This window comes from Pinus tabuliformis, chromosome J (assembly GCF_031772625.1).
Source record: "Pinus tabuliformis cultivar Carrire ecotype Pingquan chromosome J, CPIR1, whole genome shotgun sequence".
Taxonomy (NCBI): Eukaryota; Viridiplantae; Streptophyta; class Pinopsida; order Pinales; family Pinaceae; genus Pinus; species Pinus tabuliformis.
Window position 1 is genome coordinate 758,620,345 of NC_142295.1, and position 26,196 is coordinate 758,646,540.

The 26,196-nt window shown below is 38.5% G+C and overlaps 1 protein-coding gene across 1 annotated transcript; it reads left to right on the top strand.

The window, feature by feature from the left end:
* Positions 1-23,110: 23,110 nt before the first annotated feature.
* On the top strand, positions 23,111-25,863 carry LOC149228939 (uncharacterized). The gene is made up of 4 exons (XM_089380909.1): positions 23,111-24,008; positions 24,162-24,626; positions 24,834-24,897; positions 25,584-25,863. The coding sequence occupies exons 1-4, from the start codon at positions 23,111-23,113 to the stop codon at positions 25,861-25,863; spliced, it is 1,707 nt and encodes a 568-aa protein (XP_089237035.1).
* The last annotated feature ends 333 nt before the right edge of the window (positions 25,864-26,196 follow it).

Sequence of the window (26,196 nt, forward strand, 5' to 3'; positions counted from 1 at the left end):
AAGTCTATCCTTGTTGATTTTAAAGAATTTTCCCAATGTATTTCCTATGGCGATTAAAACATTGTGGTGCTAGAAATGTAGCGGGAGGTTGTGCAACCTGACCCAAACTGGCATCTTTGATACCACCATTGTGTTGGCGTCGAAATCTGGAAACCAAGGGGTCATAAAAAGTCCTGCATTGCCCGAGAACCATGGTCCCTTGTTAAGGATATTTTCCCTTTCTTGTATTGTTTGAATCAGACTATAAAGAATCCTTTGGGGCATAAGTATATTTCACAGTCTGGTGACCAAGCATCATATATCCATTGGTGCAACATATTAGACTTAGGCCAAAACCCATTGAATCTACATATAATTGATTTGGAATAGAGATCTGTGTACAGGTTGTTTACCTCAGGCATTGTGATGGTAAGAGCAGGATTCTTAGATTTTTGTTCTACGATGTAAGGTCCTGGTAGCTTGGGTAGAGTTGCTATATTGGCTTGTGCTTTATCCTTGCCTTTGACTGCGTCCTTAAAGGATCCACTATTTTTTGAGCTAGTTCCAGTGCATCCGCCCCTCAGACGCAGGTTAATCATGATGGTCGAGTCTGTGGTAATGCCATAGTCCTGGAGTGTGTGTTGGTCCTATAAGTTGTAGCTTGAGTAGATCAAGTTTTGCCGGTATGCTAGTATACCGAGGTGGTTTTGGATTTTTAACCTTAGCTCCTGAATCCTCCTCCCCTTCCAGATCCTCCAGCAAATAGTCTTTCCCTCCAGTGTTTTGATGAAGATTTGTATGATATCCTCCTCAGTAATGGGTGGATCTGTCTGAGGAGGGGCTCGATCTGTTGCCCATGTGCCCTGAGATGACAGATCTGAGTATACGATTCCATCCAGGTGCCCCATACTTTCACTTGCACTTTTGTGCTTGTCATAGAGGGTTTCCCTTCCTCTGTTGTCGCATGTTTTTCTTGCCAGTGTTAAACAATGGAAATTGGTCTGTAGGCAGCTAGATCTAGTCCACTTCTGAGCCGATCTTCTTTCTAGCTACCCTCTTCATCTTTCCCATGGTCAGATCCATTAGGAGCGCTGTGTTTCAAGTGAGGAGGGGTCCTCTGTGTCCGCAGTGGAGGTCGTTCTTTCACAAGGGTTGCGTACTCTATTATCTAGAATCAACAAGGGTTGTACACTGCTGCTAAAGCACCCCTGTGGCCAAGACCCGTGACCTGAGAGGTATCCTCAACCGACTCTCTGTTGTTCTTGATCTGTTTTGTGTGTTCTATGATACCCTTCAGTTGTTTCCAGTGAGAAGCCCAGAGGAGCACGCCAGTCCGATCCACAGCAGGCCACCCAATCTGGTCTGAGCCCTGGCCAGGGTTGCTTTGCGTTGCGGGGGCGAGGTCATCTAGTGTGTCGGTGGACTGGTTGGTTGCTGTAGAAGCCCTCACATGCGCCATCTCCCCAACATCCTCGACAAGGCCTTCAAGGGATGTTGGAAATATCCCGTGCCCTGGCTTAGGCACTCTCCGGGTTTGTAAGCTTGTAGCATGGACTGAAAACCCTGTTTGTTGAAGTCATTCCTGTTCTACTTTCCTCCTCTGAAAGACCTGAAACCTTCCGCATAATAGTCTGGATGAACTCAGCTGCTCCTGCACTGAATTATTCTTCTAGACAACACATGTCTGCGTACTCAAACACAGCCTTGATCCACTCATCAATGTCTGCGCCATTGTAGATTCGTCAAGAAAAAACCCCCAAAGACTAGATTTTATTATTATAATAAACATTTGAATTAAGTATTTGAATTTTGTTAATTATGAATGGAAAACAAATGAGTGAATGTTAACAAATCTTGTAACTCTTTAATATCAAGAAGTGAGGGAAAGGTAGTTACCTAACCCTAACCACTTCCTTGTTTATGAATTCCCAAGAAGTGATCAAGAGGGTAGTATGGAGTACCTAAGAAAACAAAAACAGGAAGAAAAGGGAAGTGGATGAGACGGATAAAGAGCTAAGTCTCGTGAAGACGAGATAGCTGTTGATATTGTAACAGATTAAGTTGCAAGAAAGCATCGGTGTTGAGAGCAGAAGCTCGGGGGGAGGCTTGGACCTGAAGGCAAGCCTCATGGTTGGGAGGTTAAAACAAGAAAGCATAACTATGACTGTAACAAGCTAGTAGTCTTAAGGATTGGATATAGGTAATTAGCTTAGTTACCTAGCTTATTTTTGGTTCAGTAATTATATAGAATGATAACAAAGATATAAATTAGTGATTTAGTGATTCTAGTATATACATAAAAGTCTTAGTTACTTCTCAAGAAAGTGGTAAATGAATATAGATGAAAACTCTAAGACAGACCTTGTAGATTGTAATGAAAAATTCAGTATATCCTAGCTAAGTGGACAGTAAACTACAGTATAGATATTTACTGTAAGAAAAATGAAATTGTAAGCAAAGGAACCAAAAATATCTTTACTAAATAAAAGATTCATTAAGATTCAGTCTTCCACAATCAAGAAATAACTGAAGCTAGTTAACATTTGTCGAGGAAATAGAGAAATACAAAAGAAAGGGGAAAACTGTAGCTTTAACATAGTTATGGAAAAACATGAAAAAAAACATTAGTTTTATAGTATAGATATTAGTGACTTGTACCCAGAATTATCACTACGAAAGATCGTAAGAAGTACTCAAAACAAAACCCTGGAACCTAAATGACTATCGCAATAATAATAGTTGAATTAAAAGAATGTATTATCTTGACTATGGCAGTGCCCATAACCATCTTAATTAATGTAACTATATGTGCATATAACAATAGTTTCGAAGCACAGATAATAACGGTTGAACAACGAACTTAGGGACAGAGACATTCCTAAAACAACTGTACATGCGTAACAGTAACAACATCATTGAAAAATTACGAGAACTCCTTTAAGAATGTACAAAACAAATATAGAATTTTTCCAAAGCTTTAACAATATAATCCTTGCATCGAAGGAGTCTCGTATAATTACCCTTAACCAATGCTTGTGGCGCTAAGAAATCACCATGCCTCCACGCGCCAAATCAAAGGATATTTTAAAGAATCCACACTGTAACTAGTGCAAGTAAAAACAACAAGCGTAATACTTATATTCCGTGGAAAAAGTTCAGAAAGTTCACATATGGAGCAAAACCTCTAGAACAGAGAGGGTTTTAGAACCCAACTCAAAACCCATGAGGGTTTTCCAAAGAGAAAAATGAATACAATTATACAGACAGAGAAATTATAAAAACCTCGACCATTTATGTATAAAGACAGAGAAATTGTAAAACCCTCGACCATTTATATATACATGCATAAATGTTTAAAACGCCATGAGGGTTGGCCTATCTTATACATTTACAAAATTAACAGTGCAAATAGCTTTTAACTCTGAGCGCATGAGGATATAACCTTGACAGAGGTAGCACCAGAACCTAGACTAAACCAGAGAAGGAAAACAACCCTCGAACAAACTCCCTTCACTATTCCATTATTCTGGAATCGCTAAGGATTTTGATTCATTAACATACTCGAAATATTTTTGGGACTAGAACGCCTCCCTTGGCAGAGCTCTAGGTAGGAAGCGATTTGTAGCTGGATGGGTAGCCACAATCTTTGGAGAATACCTAAAACAAAAACATGAATTACATCAGAAGTGCTACTGTAGAAATTGCAAGCGATATTTCTAGATAAAAGCCACAACACTAATCGTAAGGGTAGACAAAAGTTCTACTTGCTTGGCCGTGTAGTGGATATAAGATATATGAGGAGTGAAAGCCTCCACTGGCCACAGAAAACTCAGTACCTGAACACCTGAAAACATAGCGACACAATGCTTCCATTACTAGAGGACCAAGCTAGCTAAAGGGAATTCGAATGACAGAAACCATAAGACCCTTACTGGAGATTACGCAGAGTTAAGTGTTCAATCAATTGCAGTTGGATGTGGGCAAGAGAAGATGACCATCGATGGAGAACCACACTTGAGGAAGGGAGGACATCTGTCCAACATATGGAGGGGATCCCGAGGACTGTTCCCGCCAAGCCCAGCAGGACATATTATGTCATACACATAAATATGACTGTATAAGTTTTAGAACAAAAACTAACCCTCATATTGCAAGTTTAGGATTGCATTAATGTATCCAGATATCGTATTAATGTACCACTGTGTTAACATAAATGCATATCCTTTGTATATTCTGAAATGTGTGCGATGCAATAATGTTGAATATTTTTTTTTTATGATGTAGATTAAAGAGATGTGACAAGTGGTATCAGAGCCAAGGTTATAAAACTGAGGCCTCTAGAAACTAATAATTGAAAAGTGTTGTGACTTATACAGCAAAGAAGTAGGAGCAACTGCTATGAGGAGAACATGCAACACACCACACGTACCCATGACAGGACTAGGACCTGCATCTTTTCCAGAAACCAACCCTGAAGTATGGGTGCAACTGGGTGAGGAACCTCGCAACACCAATGTCAGCATTCTAGAAACCATGTTATGAAACTAGCTCACAAAAAGATAGAAAAGATAGATCAATGCCTTATAATTGAGCCTCTTCGAGGGGGAAACCTCCTTTACATTACACAAATGAACAATTCTTGGATGATTCAAATGACAAAACCTCCTTTCTATATATAGGAGTCTAAGGGGTCACAATATAACCAAGCCGACCTAACAATAATAATATAAAGGCACAAAAATAACAATAGAGGGATTCTATGGGGCACAATAATAAAAATATGGGGACAATAGGGGCACAACAATATTAATAATGGATACAACGACAATAGTAATGGGGCAATCACTAGTATTATAGGGACCTAACATGCCCCTGTCCTTCAAAAAAGTGTTGTCCTCAACGCTTGAGTAGTTCTGGATGCTTCTGTATAAAATTCTCATCCTCCCATGTGGAATCTTCAGTAGATAAGTTCTTCCACTTGATGGGATACTCCGAAATTGATCTTTTTTGTAGCTGTCGAGTTCTTGTTTCTGTGACTACGTCTGGTTCTAATATAATTTTTCCTTCCTCGTCAAGTTCTGGCAATATTGTTTGAACTGGGAGCTTGTCGCCTATAACCTTCTTTAAACATGAAACATGGAAAATTGGGTGCACTTGAGAAGCTGCAGGAAGCTCCAATTTGTATGCCATAGTACCAATATTTTGCAACACCTTGTACGGACCATAATACTTTGGTGATAATTTATTATCCTTCTTAGCTTTCTAGAGGGACATTTATTTATATGGTTGTAACCGTAGGAATACCCAGTCACCTACATCAAAACTTCTTTCGCTGTGATATTGATCTGCTTGTTGTTTCATTTTATTCCGCGCCAACGTGAGGTTATCCTTTAAGAGTTGGAGAACTTGTTTTTAATGCTCGATGTGATGTTCCACTGATTGAAGCTTAGAATTTTCTCTTAAATATGATGTGATGGATGGTGGCTGATATCCATAAAGTTCCATAAATGGGGTCATTTTTGCTGCAGTATGGAAGGAAGTGTTATACCACCATTCAGCCAGAGGCAACCATTTGACCCATTGTGTCTATTTATCAGATAAAAAGCAACAAAGATATCCTTCCAAACATTTGTTTACTATCTCAGTTTGCCCATCAGATTGAGGATGATAAGATGAGCTATGAGCTAACTGAGTACCAAGACAAGAAAATAATTCTGTCCAAAAATTTTCAGTGAAAATGGGATCTCTGTCACTTACAATAATCTTTGAGTTTCCATGTAGCTTTTGAATTGTTTCCATAAATGCAGTAGAAACTGTACTGGATTTAAATGGATGTGATAATGCACAAAAGTGTGCATACTTGGTAAGTCTGTCAACTACCACCATGATGACACTCTTTCCTTCAGACTTGGGTAAACCTGTGATAAAATCCATTGAAACCTCCTCCCAACGTTGGCTTGGAATGGATAAAGGTTTTAATAGACCCGAGGTCTTAATTGTTTCAACTTTATTTTGTTGGCAAACCAAACATTTTGCCACAAACTTTTGAATATTCGATTTAAGGCCATCCCAAAAAAATTCCTTCTTAACCTTGTGGTAAGTTTTTAAAAATCCTGAGTGCCCTCCTCAGGGAGAAGTGTGCAATTCCATAAGAATCTTTTGTTTGAGTTGGGAATTCTTAAAAAGGTATAAGCAATCTTTGTACCATAACGAATCATTTTTCCAGCTAAATGTATCAGATGTACTGGAATCTTGTTGTAACTTTCGAATAAGTGCCCACACTTCTTCATCATTCTTCCATTCCTCCCTTTCTTTGTTTATCCAATCTGGTTGGATAATAGAAATGGCACACAATAAAGCTTCCACATCCTCATCATTTCTTGAGAGTGCACCTGCCAAACATTTTGCTTCCCTTTTTTGTATATGATTTCAAAGTCATAACCCAACATCTTTGTGACCCATTTTTGTTGCTCTTTAGAGGATAATCTTTGTTTAAAAAGTTTTTAAGACTATCATGATCCATTTTTACCTTGAAGTGTCTTCCCATTAGGTAGGGTCTCCATTTCTTAAGTGCATGTAGTATTGCCAACATTTCCTTCTCATAAATAGCTTTGTGTAAATACTTTCCCTTGATTGGACGACTTTTGAAAGCAATGGGTCTTTCATCTTGCATTAAAACAACACCAATTCCATTTCTTGAAGCATCACATTCCACAATAAAGGTTTTTGTGAGGTCTGGTGTAGCTAAGACCGGTGCTTGGCATATTGCCTCTTTAAGATGTTTGAAGGCCTTTGTTGCTTTTGGAGTCCATGAAAATGCATATTTCTTCAATAATGTTGTTAGAGGAGCTGATATTCTCCCATAATTCTTAACAAACTTGCGGTAATACCCTGTCAACCCGAAGAAATCCTAGCAGATACTTTATGGATGTGGGGATTTTCCATTCCTTAATGTCTTTAATTTTTCTAGGGTCTACTTTAACACCTTCATGAGATACAATATGACCCAGATATTCCACCTCTTGTACTCCAAAGAAACATTTGGAGCTTTTTTCATATAATTGTTTCTCCTTCAATAGTTTGAGCACCCTGTCAACATGTTCAACATGATCCTTCCAAGACTTGTTGTAGATTAGTATATCATCAAAAAATACTAACACAAATTTTCTAAGGAAGGGTTTGAAAATGGAATTCATCAAACCATGAAATGTAGAAGGTGCATTGGTAAGCCAAAAGGCATGACCAAAAATTCATAATGACCCTCATGAGTTCTAAATGCTGTTTTCGGAATGTCTTCAGTCTTCATTCTGATTTGATGATATCCTGAATGAAGATCCAACTTGGTGAAGTAAATTGATCCATGCAATGCATCCAATAATTCATCAATGACAAGAATGGGAAATTTATCTTTAATAGTGAGCTTGTTGAGCTCCCTATAATCTGGACACATGGACCAAGATCCATCCTTCTTGTGCACCAATACTACTGGAGCAGAGAAATAACTTTGACTAGGTTGAATTATACTAGCCTCTAGCATTTCTGCAACCATACGTTCAATTTCAGTCTTTTGGGCATAGGGATATCTGTACGGCCTGATGTTTGGGGGAACACTTCTTGGAATCAATTAATAGCATGATCATGATCACGAATAGGTGGGAGACCTTTGGGAGTCTCAAATACCTTGGAATGATTGTCCAAGACTTTTTGGAGATCTGGAGAAATAGATGATTTCGATGTGGAAACATCTAGTGAACATAATTGTGCAAATACACCTCATTGTTCCTTTAGAAGCTTTGTCATACCATTAGAGCTGATTATCTTTCTTGGTTTCCCTGCAATACCCCTTAATTCAGCTTCCTTTCCTTCCACAGAAAATTTCACGAAAAGTTCTTGAAAATTAAAAGCTATTGTACCCAAGGATTGTAGCCATTGGACTCCTAGTACAACATCAGCACCACCCATTGGAATGGAAAGCATTGGGCTATTCAATACATATTCTCCCATGGATAGCTTGATATTATGGCACTTTCCAGAGCAATTTATGGTTCCTCCACTTGCAACCATCACTTGACACTCTGGTGCTGGATATAAGAAGCAATTCAATTCTTTGACTATATTACAATGAATAAAATTGTGGGTACTTCCTGAATCAATCAACACTGTTACATTTTTCTTCTTGATATTTCCTTCTATCTTGATAGTTTGAGGAGTGGTAATTCCAGCCAATGCATTACAAGATATGGTTGGATTTATTTCTTCTTTATCTAGGGTTTTTCCTGGAGTATATCCTCTTCTTTTGAAATTTCTTGTTCCTTTTCTTCCTCCTCTTCACAATCTATGTAGAATAATTTCTTCCCAGCACACTTATGACCTTTAGTGTATTTGCTATCACAACTGTAACAAAGCCCTTTTGCTCTTTTTTCTTCCAATTGTTGTGGTGTCAACCTTGTAGGTTGTGGAAGGCTAGGGGCAACAACACTTCCATATTTATAGTTGTGAGTGGTAGGTTTCCTGGTTGCCATAATTTTGCTTTCCATTTTTCTTGCTAACCTGAATTCCTTCTCCAATGAATCAGTTTCCCAAAGGCGAACCTCATGTTGGATATTATCCTTTAAAGTCCCTATAAACACATCAATACTATGCTCCTTTGGAATATCTTTTACCCTTATGTTCAATTTTTGGAAGTCCTCAATGTGCTCCATCATTGAACCCTTTTGTTTGAGATTTATCAATTGGCTAAAAAAAGTGTTTCTTTTTGTATGCTCATAATGTGCTGTCATTTCTTCTGTAAAAATTGCCCAAGTGACAATTTGTTTACGAGAGCAAAGCCATCGATACCATATAAACTGATTTGGTTCCAAATATAAAGTTGCAATACGTACCTTTTTGTGTTTTGCACATTATGGAGATCGAAAAATTACTCCGTCTGTAGTATCCATGTTCCGGGATCCTTGCCATCAAACTTCCTCATATCGATCTTTGGAACATGGTGGTTCTTCGATCCAACGTTAGAGTCTATGAAATCATGATTAACATTTATTTTGTTTTCATCATGATTTTCCTTTACTACCCTTTCGTCATTAGTAAGCATTTCTTGTAGAAACTTTGTCAAATTTGTCTTCAAATCGTCCATCTTAGCTTCCACGTCATTCATCTTAGCTTCTACGCCTTTCTTTAAACCATCCATCTTAACTTCCATGCCTTTATCTAAACCATTCATCTTAGCTTCTATGCCATACATCTTAGCTTCTACATATTTATTTAAACCATCCATCTTAGATTCTGTTACTTTTTGTGCGAGTGACATTTGTTGCACTTGGTCTCGTAATTTTGATATATCATGTTGCATTTCTTCCTCTTCTTCATGAGTCATGCTAGAGCTTTCAGGTTGCTTACTACATGTTTCCATTTTCTTTCTTTGGGGCATGAATTACCGATAATAATGCTTCACTATGCCCTTTGAATTCCTTCAAAGGAATTTTTCAAACCAAGCTTATGCAAAAATTTTAAAAAATCTACACACATTTTTTCACTTTGTAGGAGCTCGATATTGCATTTGATGTATCTCTGTAATTTCATATCTTCTAGTTCTAAAATTGTGACCTGCAGCATCCCTCTATGTCCTCTTTCCAATGCCACCAGTCTGATCGAATTTAGATTCTCCAAGAAAGAGTTATGCACAATCTCCCAAGATGTCCTGATTATATACCTTTTCAGGAGAGCGAACTTGTATGAAGTTCCACGTGTCACTGTTTTAACCTTAAAATCTGAAAAATATATATAGGAAACGAAAGTCCATCCTCTTTTTTTTAACTTCTTACGAAATTTCAATTTGATGCTCAAAACAAAAGTTATGACTATTTTCCCCAGGTCACCTATTTGGAATGTAATTTGGGAGTCTGCAAAAAGGCCAAATTCCTCAGATCATATCTCCACAAATATAGCGTGGAAAGCTCTGAAATTCGGACCCAAGGTTCAGAATGATTTCAACCCAAATGGGTGTTTTTTTAGCATCTGAAACGTTGCAGAAAAAAAAGTTATAGCGAAAATTCCACGATGACCTGTTTGGAGAAGCGAAACCCTAGAATCTAAAGCTCTGATACCAAATGTTATGAAACCAGCTCACAAAAAGATAGAAAAGATAGATCAATGCCTTATAATTCAGCCTCTTCGAGGAGACAACCTCCTTTACATTACACAAATGAACAATTCTTGGATGATTCAAATGACAAAACCTCCTTTCCATATATAGGAGTCTAAGGGGTCACAATATAACCAAGCCGACTTAACAATAATAATATAAAGGCATGAAAATAACAATAGAGGGATTCTACAGGGCATAATAATAACAATATGAGGACAATAGGGGCACAACAATATTAATAAGGGATACATCGACAATAGTAATGGGGGAATCACTAGTATTATAGGGACCTAACAAATTGTGTAAGAGCTGAAAAGTGAGATGGCCCGGTTAAGGGCAGACAATGAAAGGCTTATGCAGGAACAAGAGAAAATCGTGAAGAGTCTGTCAGACAGACAAAACCAAAGTTAGCCAATACCCAGCCCAGAAGATGGGTATATGACTGGAGAGAAAGATTATCAGACGAAATATATAGAAACAGAAGGAGGAGAAGAAAATCAAGAAGAAAAAACCGACAATGCTTCAAAACACAAAACACTGAAAAAACAAATAATAGAACTACACAGAGAATTTCGGAAAATAAAATTCCCCTCTTCGATGGTGAGAAGGAAGAGGGAGTTGAAGCCTGGCTTATTAATATGAATAAGTATTTCCAGTTATATGAGTATGATCATAACTTAAAGGCTCGCCTGGCTATTTTTCAATTACAAGGGAAAGCCACTCTCTGGTGGGAAGAGGTGAAGACTGTGCGGGGAGTAAATGAACAGAACATAACATGGGAAAAGTTCCAAAGATATTTTAAAGAAAGATATCTAAGTGAATGGTTTTATGATGAATAGGCAAAAGAGTTTCATGATCTAAGACTAGGACAACTGACAATGGATGAGTTCATTACAAAATTTACATCCTTACTTCGGTACGTTCTGTATATACGGGAAGAAAAGGCAAAGGTGCGACGATTTATCAATAGTCTGTCACTGTTCATGAAGGAGCGTCTTGAATTCGATAACCCAAAAAATATGGATGAGGTTATATGAAAAGCTTAGATTTGTTACCAACAAAGTAGACAAAAGGGGGATACGAGGAAAAGATGGATTGACAAAAAGGGAATTAAGTTCCCTACTCGCAGTAAGGGAAACAAATCTGTCATGAATAAAGGACCCCACAAAGGACAAGTAAACAGAAACCAGAATAGGAATCCAACTAGATTTAAACTCCCTAATGAATCTAAAACCAATGAGCAGTAAGGCAGAACCGAGGTTGAATTAGCAGCAAGACCCCCAATGCAATGTTGGGGATGTGGAGGACCACACTATGTCAAAAATTGTCCCAATCGCAGAGGCAATGAACATATCTCACAAATCCAGGAGGCATCCACTGTAGGGGAAGTGGCCAGGAGCATTCCAAAAATCAATGCTGCCCTTGAAGACCATCAAGCAGAATACCAACCGACCATGGTGGAATTCAAAGGTAAAATTTTTGACCAAGAAGTATCTATTTTAATTGACTCAGGAGCTACATTAAGTTATGTTAGTCCTAAGATAGTTGATAAGTGTTGTTTACAAGATGTCAAATTTAAAAATCTTGGGTTAGTACAGCTAGCCACAAGGGAAACAAGGCGGGTATTTGCCAAGTTTAGCAGCTTCCCATTAGTAATAGCAAGTCAGTCCCTGATAACAGACCTGAATATCTTGCCCCTAGAATCTTATGATGTCCTATTAGGCATGGACTGGTTAGAGAAACATTCTTCCCTTATAAATTGTAAGACAAATTCTATCCACTATATAGATAAGGAGGGAAATAGGCAGGAGATGCAAGGCATTCTAAGGCCAATAAAGCTAAGACCCATAACCACCTCACAATTAGCAAAGTGCGTCAGAAAGGGATGTCAAATATATGAAATTCAGGTGGGTTATGCCAACTCAAAGGAGAAATCTAATTCTTTGGAAAACATATCGGTAATAAAGAATTTTCTGGATGTGTTTCTTGAAGAGATTCCAGGACTTCCCCCTAAAAGGGACATAGATTTCACCATTGAACTAATACTGGGATCTACTTCGGTGTCCCAAGCACCTTATCGCATGAGCATACCAGAGCTTACCAAATTAAAATTACAGTTACAAGAACTGTTGGATAAAAATTACATCTGACCCAGCGTGTCACCTTGGGGAGCCCTAGTATTGTTTGTTAAAAAGAAGGATGGAACTCTATGCATGTGTATGGATTATCGCCAGCTAAATAAGTTGACTATTAAAATAAATACCCCCTACCACAGATAGATGAACTATTTGATCAGGTAAAGGGTGCGACAATATTTTCAAAAATTGATTTGTGCTCAGGATACCATCAGATCAGAATCAAGGAAGAAGACATAACAAAGACAACTTTTAGAACTCGCTATGGACACTATGAGTTCGTCGTGTTACCCTTCGGGCTGACCAATGCCCCTGCCACCTTCATGTGTCTCATGAATGGTATATTCCATCCATATTTGGATAAATTTGTATTAATTTTTATTGATGATATACTAATTTATTCCCGCAGCATAGAGGAGCATAAAGAGCATCTGAGAATAGTTATGCAGACTCTTAGAGAACATCAGCTGTATGCTAAATACAACAAGTGTGATTTCTTTAAGGAGCAAATCCAGTACATATGCCACATTGTTGATCCCCTATTTTGTCCCTATTACTATTGGTTCAATCCCCATTTTGACCTCTTTTTGGCACTATGAAACCTACCTTTTGCTAAGTTTACTATCCTAATCTAGTCCCAATCCCCATTTCGAGGTAAATCTTCTTTTAATTGCATTTGGATGTTTGTTGGTAGATTTAAGTGGATATAAGTAGCATATTCTTAAACTAACTCATTCTTGTAATCGAGTGTAGACTTCTCAGCAAAATGTACAGGAATATACCAGAAGAAGCGGTTGAGGAACCATGACTCTCTATTTTAGTACTCAAAGTCCACATGCGGACTGATACTCAAACAACACAATAGGCAAGGAATCACGCATTGCTGGATGGGGAGATCGAGTCAACCATGAGAAGAATTCATCCGATCTCAAAATCTTCGCTCTCCTTCCTTTATATACAGCAAGCACTAAGTTGGGGTTTGGTTACAAGGTTGTTCATCAATTCGAGCCAGTAGTTCAAACCAACTTGTTTTGAAGGAATAATACTGTTCAACTTTTATGAATTGCTACTTTTAAGTTTTAAGTCTAACTGTAGTCAAATGTCTATAAAAGGTGGGGATGTAATATGTCAGGCAACATGCTGAACCTTTGAAATATTTTGCTGTGTAACCGTGACTTAAGTTCTAATAGAAGTTTGTTATGATGCTCTTGCTCTGAATTCCAGTGGAATGTGTTTAATGGGAAGTTGATTCTCATGTTTTAACTGTGATTGCAACCATTTCGTTACTGTAAGTTTAAATTTCCCCAGGTGTGGCTGGGCCCACTGTTATGAAACCAGCTCAAGAAAACATAGAAAAGATAGATCAACGCCTTAGAATTCAGCCTCCTCGAGGGGACAACCTCCTTTACATTACATAAATGAACAATTCTTGGATGATACAAATGACAAAACCTCCTTTCTATATATAGGAGTCTAAGGAGTCACAATATAATCCAGCCAACCTAACAATAATAATATAAAGCCACAAAAATAACAATAGAGGGATTCTATGGGGCACAGAAATAACAATATGGGGGTAATAGGGGCACAACAATATAAATAAGGGGTATAACTACAATAGTAATGGGGTAATCACTAGTATTATAGGGACCCAACATGCCCCTCTCCTTCAAAAAAGTGTTGTCCTCAACGCTTGAGTAGTTCTGGATACTTCTGCATAAAATTCTCATCCTCCCATGTGGAATCTTCAGCGGATAAGTTCTTCCACTTGATAAGATACTCTGAAATTGATCGATTTCGTAGCTGTCGAGTTCTTGTTTCTGTGACTGCTTCCGGTTCCAATATAATTTTTCCTTCCTCGTCAAGTTCTGGCAATATTGTTTGAATTGGGAGCTTGTCACCTATAACCTTCTTTAAACATGAAACATGGAAAACTGGGTGCAATCGAGAAGCTGCAGGAAGCTCCAATTTGTATGCCATAGTACCAATCTTTTGCAACACCTTGTACGGACCATAATACTTTGGTGATAATTTATTATCCTTCTTAGCTTGCTTTAGGGACATTTGCTTATATGGTTGTAGCCGTAGGAATACCCAATCACCTACATCAAAACTTCTTTCACTGCGATGTTGATCTGCCTGTTGTTTCATTCTATTTTGTGCCAACACGAGGTTATCCTTTAAGAGTTGGAGGACTTGTTGTTGATGTTCGATGTGATGTTCCACTGCCTGAACCTTAGAATTTTCTCTTAAATATGATGTGATGGATGGTGGTTGATACCCATAAAGTGCCATAAATGGGGTCATTTTTGTTGCTGTATGGAAGGAAGTGTTATACCACCATTCAGCCAGAGGCAACCATTTGACCCATTGTGTCTGTTTATCAGATACAAAGCAACGAAGATATCCTTCCAAACATTTGTTTACTATCTCAGTTTGCCCATCAGATTGAGGATGATAAGATGAGCTATGAGCTAACTGAGTACCAAGACAAGAAAATAATTCTGTCCAAAAATTTCCAGTGAAAATGGGATCTCTGTCACTTACAATAATCTTTGGGTTTCCATGTAGCTTTTGAACTGTTTCCATAAATGCAGTAGAAACTGTACTGGCTTTAAATGGATGTGATAATGCACAAAAGTGTGCATACTTGGTAAGTCTGTCAACTACCACCATGATGACACTCTTTCCCTCAGACTTGGGTAAACCTGTGATAAAATCCATTGAAACCTCCTCCCAACGTTGGCTTGGAATGGATAAAGGTTGTAATAGACCCGGTGTCTTAATTGTTTCAACTTTATTTTGTTGGCAAACCAAACATTCCGCCACAAACTTTTGAATATCTGATTTAAGGCCATCCCAAAAAAATTCCTTCTTAACCCTGTGGTAAGTTTTTAAAAATCCTGAGTGCCCTCCTAAGGGAGAAGTGTGCAATTCCATAAGAATCTTTTGTTTTAGCTGGGAATTCTTACAGAGGTATAAGCGATCTTTGTACCATAACGAATCATTTTGCCAGCTAAATGTATCAGAAGTACTGGAATCTTGTTGTAGCTTTCGAATAAGTGCCCACACTTCTTCGTCATTCTTCCATTCCTCCCTTGCTTCGTTTATCCAATCTGGTTGGATAATAGAAATGGCACACAACAATGCTTCCACATCCTCATCCTTTCTTGAGAGTGCATCTGCCACCACATTTTGCTTCCCTTTTTTGTAGATGATTTCAAAGTCATAACCCAACATCTTTGTGACCCACTTTTGTTGCTCTTCAGAGGATAATCTTTGTTCTAAAAAGTATTTAAGGCTATCATGATCCGTTTTTACCTTGAAGTGTCTTCCCATTAGGTAGGGTCGCCATTTCTTAAGTGCATGGAGTATTGCCAACATTTCCTTCTCATAAATAGCTTTGCTTAAAAACTTTCCCTTGATTGGACGACTTTCAAAAGCAATGGGTCTTTCATCTTGCATTAGAACAACACCAATTCCATTTCCTGAAGCATCACATTCCACAATAAAGGTTTTTGTGAAGTCCGGTGTAGCTAAGACCGGTGCTTGGCACATTGCCTCTTTAAGATGTTCAAAGGCCTTTGTTGCTTCCGGAGTCCATGAAAATGAATCTTTCTTCAATAATGTTGTTAGAGGTGCTGCTATTCTCCCATAATTCTTAACAAACTTGCGATAATACCCTGTCAACCCAAGAAATCCTCGCAGATGCTTTATGGATGTGGGGATTTTCCATTCCTTAATGGCTTTAATTTTGCTAGGGTCTACCTTAACTCCTTCATGAGATACAATATGACCCAAATATTCCACCTCCTGGACTCCAAAGAAACATTTGGATCTTTTTGCATATAATTGTTTCTCCTCCAATAGTTGTAGCACCCTGTCAACATGTTCAACATGATCCTTCCAAGACTTGCTGTAGATTAGTATATCATCAAAAAATACTAACACAAATTTTCTAAGGAATGGTTTGAAAATTGAATTCATCAAACCTTGAAATGTTGAAGGTGCATTGGTAAGGCCAAAAGGCATGACCAAAAATTCATAATGACCCTCATGAGTTCTAAATGCCGTTTTCGGAATGTCTTCAATCTTCATTCTGATTTGATGATATCCTGAACGAAGATCCAACTTGGTGAAGTAAATTGATCCATGCAATTCATCCAGTAATTCATCAATGACAGGAATGGGGAACTTATCTTTAATAGTGAGCTTGTTGAGCTCCCTATAATCCGGACACATGCGCCATGATCCATCCTTCTTGTGCACCAATACTACTGGAGCTGAGAAAGAACTTTGACTCGGTTGAATTATACCAGCCTCTAGCATTTCTGCAACCATACGTTCAATTTCACTTTTTTGGACATAGGGATATCTGTACGGCCTGATGTTTGGAGGAACACTTCCTGGAATCAGATGAATAGCATGATCATGATCACGCATAGGTGGGAGACCTTTGGGAGTCTCAAATACCTTGGAATGATTGTCCAGGACTTTTTGGAGATCTGGAGAAATAGATGATTCCAATGTGGAAACATCTAGCGAACATAATTGTGCAATTACACCTCTTTGCTCCTTTTTTAGAAGCTTTGTCATGCCATTAGAGCTGATTATCTTTCCTGGTTTCCCTGCAATACCCCTTAATTCAACTTCCTTTCCTTCGTAGAAAATTTGATGAAAAGTTCTTGAAAATTAAAAGCTATTGTACCCAAGGATTGTAGCCATTGGACTCCTAGTACAACATCAGCACCTCCCATTGGAATGGAAAGCATTGGGCTAGTCAATACATATTCTCCCATGGATAGCTTGATATTATGGCACTTTCCAGAGCAATTTATTGTTCCTCCATTTGCAATCATCACTTGACACTCTGGTGCTGGATATAGGAAGCAATTCAATTCTTTTGCTACCCTACAATGAATAAAATTGTGGGTGCTTCCTGAATCAATCAACACTATTACCTTTTTCTTCTTGATTTGTCCTTCTATCTTGATGGTTTGAGGAGTGGTAATTCCCGCCAATGCATTACAAGATATGGTCGGATTTATTTGTTCTTCATCTAGGCTTTGTTCCTGGAGTATATCTTCTTCTTTTGACCTTTCTTGCTCCTTTTCTTCTTCCTCTTCACAATCTATGTAGAATAATTTCTTCTCAGCACACTTATGACCTTTAGTGTATTTGCTATCACAACTGTAACAAAGCCCTTTTGCTCTTTTTTCTTCCAATTGTTGTGGTGTCAACCTTATAGGTTGTGGAAGACTAGGGGCAACAACACTTCCGTCTTTATAGTTGTGAGTGGTATGCTTCCTGGTTGCCATAATTTTGCTTTCCATTTTTCTTGCTAACCTGAATGCCTTCTCTAATGAATCAGGTTCCCAAAGGCGAACATCATGTTGGATATTATCCTTTAAAGACCCTATGAACACATCAATCCTATGCTCCTCTGGAATATCTTTTACCCTTATGTTCAATTTTTGGAACTCCTCAATGTGCTCCATTATTGAACCCTTTTGTTTGAGACTTATCAATTGGCTAAAAAAAGTGTTGCTTTTTGTATCCTCATAATGTGCTATCAATTCTTCCGTAAAAATTGCCCAAGTGATAAATTGTTTACGAGAGCAAAGCCATTGATACCATACAAACTGATTTGGTTCCAAATATACAGTTGCCATACGTACCTTTTGTGTGTTTTGCACATTATTGAGATCGAAGAATTGCTCCATCTGTAATATCCATGTGGCGGGATCCTTGCCATCAAACTTCCTCATATCGATTTTTGGAATATGGTGATTCTTCGATCCAACATTAGCGTCTATGGAATCATGATTAACATTTCTTTTGTTCTCATCATGAGTTTCCTTTACTACCTTTTCACCATTAGTGACCCTTTCTTGTAGCAACTTCTTCAATTCTTCCATGTTTGTCTTCAAATCTATCTTCAAATCATCCATCTTAGCTTCCATGCCCTTTATCTTAGATTCCATGCCATTTATCTTAGATTCCACGCCACTTATCTTAGCTTCTGTTAGCTTTTGTGAGCGTGACATTTGTTGCACTTGTTCTTGTAATTTTGATATATCATGTAGCATTTCTTCCTCTTCTTCATGAGTCATGCTAGAGCTTTCAGGTTCCTTACTAGGTGTTTGCATTTTCTTTCCTCGGGGCATCAATTACCGATAATAATGCTTTACTATGCCCTTTGAATTCCTGTTAAACCAAGCTTACACGAAAATTTAAAAAAAACTACACACCTTTTTTCACTTTGTAGAAGCCTGATATTGAATCTGATGTATCTCTGTAATTTCGGATCATCCAGTTCTAAACTTGCTACCTGTAGTAGCCTTCTGCGTCCTCTTTCCAATGCCACAAGTCTGAGCCAAATTGGATTCTCCAAGGAAGAGTTATGTGAAATCTCCCACAGTGACTTGCTTTTAGACTGGTTCAGTAGAGCGAACTTGTACGACGTGCCACGAGTCACTGTTTCAACCTTTGAATCTGAAACACACACACAAGAAACTACAGTCCGTCCTCTTTCTGTACCTTCTTACGAAATTTCAATCCGATCCCCAGAGAGAAAGTTATGACGATTTTCCCCAGGTCACCTGTTTTGAATGTAATTCAGGAGTCTGCAAAAAGACCAACTTCCTCAGATCATATCTCCGCAAATATCGCGCGAAAAGCTCTGAAATTCGGACCCAAGGTTCAGCGCGATTTCTTCTCAAATGGTTTTTTTTTAGACTTCTGAAACGTCACAGAAAAAAAGTTATAGCGAAAATGCCACGATGACCTGTTTGGAGCAGCGAAACCCTAGAATCCAAAGCTCTGATACCAAATGTTATGAAACCAGCTCAAGAAAAGATAGAAAAGATAGATCAACGCCTTAGAATTCAGCCTCTTCGAGGGGGCAACCTCCTTTACATTACATAAATGAACAATTCTTGGATGATACAAATGACAAAACCTCCTTTCTATATATAGGAGTCTAAGGAGTCACAATATAATCCAGCCGACCTAACAATAATAATATAAAGCCACAAAAATAACAATAGAGGGATTCTATGGGGCACATAAATAACAATATGGGGGTAATAGGGGCACAACAATATAAATAAGGGGTATAACTACAATAGTAATGGGGTAATCACTAGTATTATAGGGACCCAACACCCACCCATCTGGGTTAGCTCTGTATTTTTCATTGACAGTGTCACTTTGTAATTAGTGTAGTTAGTTTCCCTTTCCATTATCAGTCAGTTTAATTACGTTGTTTTGTTTGATTGATTAGTGCATACGGGTGTGTGAATTATTTCGAGGTTCTTTTTATTGATATAGTGGCAATTATATTTTGGTGTGAACTTAGTGTGCCTTCAAAACCAAAGTTGTATCGTTACCTTGACTTACTCTCATCTTAGACACATCGTATGATCGCTTGCTGAGTAGATGGAATTAGTACCAGTGGACAACACCGGCATAAGTCTTTAAACTCTTTAACAAAATATTAATTGATTAAATACATGCTCGGTTTATTCGCCAAACCTACCTTTGTTTCTCTGGGAAGACCGACTCAAATCAATTCCTTGACTGAACTGTAGCACAGAGTAGGCAACCCAAAATAGGCGAATGTTGCATTAACTGTTCAAGATGTTATGAATTGAATTAATGACCAAGGTAGGAAGTCGCATTATTTGCATAGATGATTGATTGGAATTCATTTCATTTCATTTCATTCAACAAACTATCGGGTCAATGTGTTGTGGGTTGGTAACAAAACATTGGAGGAACGACTTGTGTGTGATTAGCTACTAAAGACCAAGTCTTTATTTTACCTCCCCTATTCATGCAATTGCCAATTTCATTAGCCGACTGAAATGAGTGCTCTGCCCTGTTTTTGTGTAATAATTAGTCTCATTGAATGATTGATATTTTCTTGGTTCATAAGGTTTCGGTTATCCACTCTGTAGTTAAATCATTGCTTAAATTTGTAGTAGCATATTGGTTGTGAGTAAGGACATTCATAAGTCAGGATTGGTGTGATCCCAAAAAATATTTAATTACAGTTCCTTGAATTTGTGTGATTACATATCTAGGATCAGCGTTAAGATTTCTTTCATTAATCAAATCCTGTAAGTAGTTGATGGGACAATAAGTAAGTAAGTGATAAAGTAAGATAAAGTAAATCCTCCAAATTAGTACTTAACTCTTGAGTCTTGATAAGGGAACATTAAGTACAGAATGATTGTTTGATCAAAGCACTGCTAGGACAGACTACTCATTTTCTTACAAGTTGGATGGTCATAAATTTCTTCAGGAGTGAATTGTTATTTACAATCAAGAGTTTAATCAGTTGAATAGTTAATAGTACAGGTTGTTTGATTACTTCGAGTAAGAACTACTATTACCATAGGATGCTTGTTGAGGAATGGTTGAGTGGTTTTTCACAAAGAAAGTCTGGTACCAGCATTCATGGATTTGATTGATACTGTTTGGTGTGGATAAAAGTCTGTTTTCTAGAGATACATAGTTTAGTACAGATTTGAATACTGAAATTTGTAAAGGTTTTAGATTGAATTTGATTGTTGGTTTTGCTCTTGACAAATTAGATGATTTAGTTATCACTACATAAATTGTAAAAAGGAAATCATCAAACTCTGACCTAGCCCTGAATAAAGAGAGCGCAAGGCAATTCGTGTTTACAAACCCCAGGTTGACAATTAATATTAAGGGATTCAATCTGATCATTTAAATCTCTCAACATTTTGGTGCCATTGCCGGGGAAGTTGTCATTTATTATTAATGTAACCATTATGATCAGAGTTTCAATATCTTGCATGACTATGAGAGGGTGGAGAGAGTACGGTAAGACGTGAGTGAAGAGCCATGCATCCACTTTTGTTGGGGTTGCTCCAAAGTCTGACCGATCACTGTTTGTTCTTGATTTCTATTTTCCTTTATCTTTATGCGTAGAAGTACAGGTAGACCTAGGGACAGTAAAGGTAGATTTATTTCAAATTCTAAATTTCCTACAACTTTTGGATCAGTCAATATACCTGTTTTAACCACTACTAATCGATATGCAGGTCTAAGACAAGAAGGAGGAAGTGTTGATGCCAAAGTGGTTTCAGATCAGGAATTCTTTGACTGAGAAGGAAGGATCGTTCAACATGATGTCTTTGAAAACCCTGTAGAAGAACCAGTAGAACAACCAGACCCCTGGGACGAGCAGTCCACGAACATCTACCATCTTCCAATACCCCTGGTCCACACCATAATTAGCAAACCCTAGCGAGTACCTATTGCAAATATGGAACATGCAGATGGTGAGGACAGAAACCATGACGAACACCACGAAGAAGGGGAAGGCCCTAGACAGAATGTTAACCTGTTTGGAGGAAACCAAGAAGAAGAAAAAGTCACTTTCGGGTTCCCTATCCTGGATGTGACTCGCCACATCAACATAAATAACATTCTGATGGCATATCTACCAGTATTCTATGGTAAATCATCCAAAGATCTTGATGCTTTTCTCTTTGAATTCGATATTTTATTTCGTAGTTATAATTACTATGAAGATGCACATAAACTCAAATTGTTTCCTGCCACATTAAAATATGCAGCCCTTAGGTGGTTCATGAGTCTAGGGTAGCATACGATATACAAATGGAACGACATGAGGTCAACTTTTATTAAAAAATATCAAGATTTATGTAAGAGTAGGGACATCAGTGATATCCTTAGGATGCACCAAACGGAAGACGAAAACCTAGAAGAGTATCTTGAGAGATTCCTGTAAAACTTTCATAAATCCCATGGAAGCACCCTAGACCAAAAAATCATCAGAACTGTGTTCCTAAAAGGGCTAAGAGATGATTGCATAGAAACATTGAACTTGCTTAGTGGTGGGGACATTTACAAGAAATCCTTTGCTGAAATCATTGACCTTTGTCATACCTACTCTAGAAGCCAAGCTAAAGTAGGTAAAAAGCTTCATGAACTTCGAGACAATTCTCGAGACTATGTGCAAAAGAAGACTGCAGCTAATGCTGTCACCAGAGTTGAGCTGGGGAACCTATTAGAGAATTTCAAAACTGACATCTTGAATACAATCAGCGACCAGCTTGACACCATGAAAATCAACCAAAAGCATGAGGCTGAAAAGGCAGCCATGGCGATCTTTTGTCCCAAGTGTAGGCATAAACATGCAGAGAGGGAATGTCCTCTAAATTCTATAGAAGTCTATGGGATCTACACTCTAGAGCACCCAACTGAGAAGTGCCCATCACTTCCCAGTCTACAGGCCATTTACAAAGGCAATACCGAAACCCTTGACCAAGCTCAAACAGCCAAAAGACCCACCTGGAAAGGTCAGAGTCAGAGTTCGTTCCCAGACTCGAATTTTCAAGGATATAGCCAAACCCAACCTTGGACATTTCCTACATCCTAGCCCACTTGGGTTGCTCAACAACCACAAGGTACTGCTTGGAACCAGAATTGGAGAACGAGTCCTTATGTTACCAACTATCAACCCCAATTCTACACGCCTTATCCAAATATGCTGACCACTTCATATAATCCATCCATGCAAACTTATCAGCAGGCATATAACCCTAACATGTATCAACAACCTACACAACTGCCACCTCCTCTACATCAATTATTACCAGCGCCTGCCAACACAACACCTCCTATACATCAACTATTACCTGTACCTACTAACACAGCCCCCCCACAGGCACCAACTAATATAAACCCACCATGACCTACACTGCTACCTGCACAACCTGTACCTAACCCAAATCACAACAGGACATCTCAACCTGTGAAAAACATAGATATCCAGCCCTTTCCTACATACATGATCACGGCCATTCCTATGAACGAAATCCAGTTGCGATCAGGAAGAATAGTGAATAAAGGGAAATTGACTGTGGTTATTCAAGAAGAGGTGACCTCCCTATCATCCGAAAAACATTCACAAAATGAAAACCAACAAACAACGGAAAAAGAGTTGACTGAACCACCATACCCGGAGAGACTAATAGTAAGGAAAGAAGAGGTCCCACTTGAATATGACCTGGAAAACGAGCTTAGAAATGTCTGTATTAAAATTCCACTTTTACAAGCAATCCGAGACATCCCTATATACACTAAAATTTTCAAGGATCTCTGCATCAAGAAACCAGGGAGAAAAGGGCATAAAAACCAGAATGTCAAAATTATGAGTCAAATATCCACGATGATTTCGGATATGCCTGCCAAATACAATGACCCTGGGAACCCCATCATCACTATCGAAATAAATGGAGTGCTTCTGCCCAATACTCTTGTAGATTTAGGGGCTGCAATAAATGCAATGACTTATGAAACAATGACATCACTACAATTTCCTGGGCTGAAAACCACCCCTATCCTTTTAGAGATGGAAGATAAATCCGTTGTCAAACCAATAGGATCCTTGGAAGATATAGTAGTCACTATTTCCTCCTGGCAATATCCTATAGACTTTGTAGTCATTTCTCCAAAAACCTCTAGACCTGGACACCCTGTGGTCCTAGGAAGGCCATGGCTGGCAACTGCGGATGCCGTCATCAGATGCAGAAATGGGGAAATGATTATTTCAAATGGTTCTCACAATCAAACGTTGTCCATATTTCCACCTGCTCAAACAGCTGTTGAAGTACCAGTATGGCTCAAAAATCCTTATGGAGATGAAGACTACATGTTTCCATTATTAACATTAGATCAGTCTAGAGGTCTCCAGGAGCACTTTGATGAGCATGTTTTGCAGTAGTTTCTAGCTGATAGTTCTTGCATCAATTATCCCATCTCATTTAATGGTTAGTAGCATGTGTTTAGTGATGAGTTTCAAGAAACCTGCCATCTAGCCGTCTTCGCCTCATTTGTAGCCACGGAAGGAAATCAGGAGCTCACCACAGAACCTGTGGAAATATTTGAAGGGAAAATTCTACATGTTGGCACAGGATTGATTGCAGAACAAAAGCAACAGTTGATGAGTATGGTTCGAGAAAAAACCGGAGAATTTGCATGGGATTACTTGGATATGAGAGGTATACATCCAAACACTTGCATCCATCATATTTACACAAACAAAGAAATGAGACCTATTCGGCAGCTGCAAAGGCGGATGAACCCAGCATTGAAGGATATCGTTAAAGAAGAGCTTCAAAAACTTTTGGCCACAGATTTCATTTACCCCATTTCCGATAGCAAGTGGGTATCACCTCTAGTAGTAGTCCCAAAGAAGAACGGAAAATGGTGGATCTGCATCGATTACAGAGAATTAAATAAAGCCACGATGCACGATTATTTTCCATTGCCTTTTATTGACCAAGTTCTCGACACGCTTGCAGGTAAGAAATATTTTTCTTTTCTAGATGGCTATAGTGGGTACAATCAAATGCAAATAGTCGAGGAAGACCAGGAAAAGAACACCTTCACGTGCCCATGGGGTACTTATGCATATAAAGTCCTTCCCTTTGGTCTTTGTAATGCTCCCGCTACCTTTCAAAGAGCTGTGCTTGCTATCTTTTCTGACCTAATCCATGACTGTGTGGAAGTCTATATGGATGACTTCACAGTCTACGGGATGACTTTCCGCAAGCCTTGGAAAATCTACAGAAGGTATTGATCCGTTATAAAGAAGCTGATCTAGCCCTTAGTAGTGATAAATGTAGGATGATGCAAACTAAGGTGATTCTTTTAGGCCACCATGTATCCTCTGAAGGAATTTAGGTCGACTGGAAAAAAATCGAGGTAATTTCGCATATCCCTATTCTGAGCTCATAAAAAGAGGTAAGAAGTTTTCTAGGGCACACAGGATATTATCGACATCTCATTGAAAATTTCACTAGAATAACAGCACCATTATTTAAATTGTTAACTAAATATGTTGACTTTGTATGGAATGTTTACTGTCGATAGGATTTTCAGGTAATGAAGGAAATATTGTCCACAGCTCCGGTGCTAAGAGGACCAAACTAGTCCTTACCTTTTCACATTTGTACAGACGCTTCAGACACCGCACTGGGAGTGGTTTTGGGACAAAGGGAGGATAACTTTCCCTATGCCATTTATTTTGTTAGCAAAAATCTCTCTCCCGCTGAATTAAATTATACGGTCACTGAAAAAGAACTATTGGCAGTTGTACATGCTATAGGAAAGTTTAGACATTATATTACTGGTTACGAGACATTTGTTCATACAGATCATTTTGTTGTTAGATTTCTAATGAATAAACCAATTACTAATGGTAGGATAACTAGATGGTTGTTGCTTCTACAAGAATTCAATATAACTATAATTGATAGGCCTGGAAGGGATAATTTGGCAGCTGATTTCTTATCTCATTTGAATCTTACGCAGGGAAGCATGCCAACACCAGTGCCCGACGAATTCCCAGACGAAGCTTTATTTGCCATTTCTACCATTACCCCTTGGTTCACTGATGTTTCCAATTATTTGGTATCAGGAAAGCTACCTCAGAACATGTCGGCTCGGGAAAGGCATAATATAGTACAACACAGTGCTAATTACTCATGGATTGAGGGAGATCTATTCTATACAGGGCCAAACTTGATTATGAGGTGATGTGTGCGGGAAGACGAAATGCATGACATACTAAGCGCTAGTCATAATGAGCCTTGTGGCGACCATTTTTCCGATAAGAGGACGACATATAAAGTTCTCCGCACTAGATACTATTGGCCTACGCTCTTCAAGGATGCCAAGAAGTTTATTTTAAGTTGTGACGCTTGCCAAAGAATGGGGAGACCAGTGGCCTCCGATGAAATTCCCCTTCACCCGCAAATTGCTATTGAACCCTTTGAGAAGTGGGCATTGGACTTCGTCGGGCCCATCTCCCCAATGTCAAATAAGAAAAAATATATTTTGGTATGCACTAATTACGTCACCAAGTGGGTG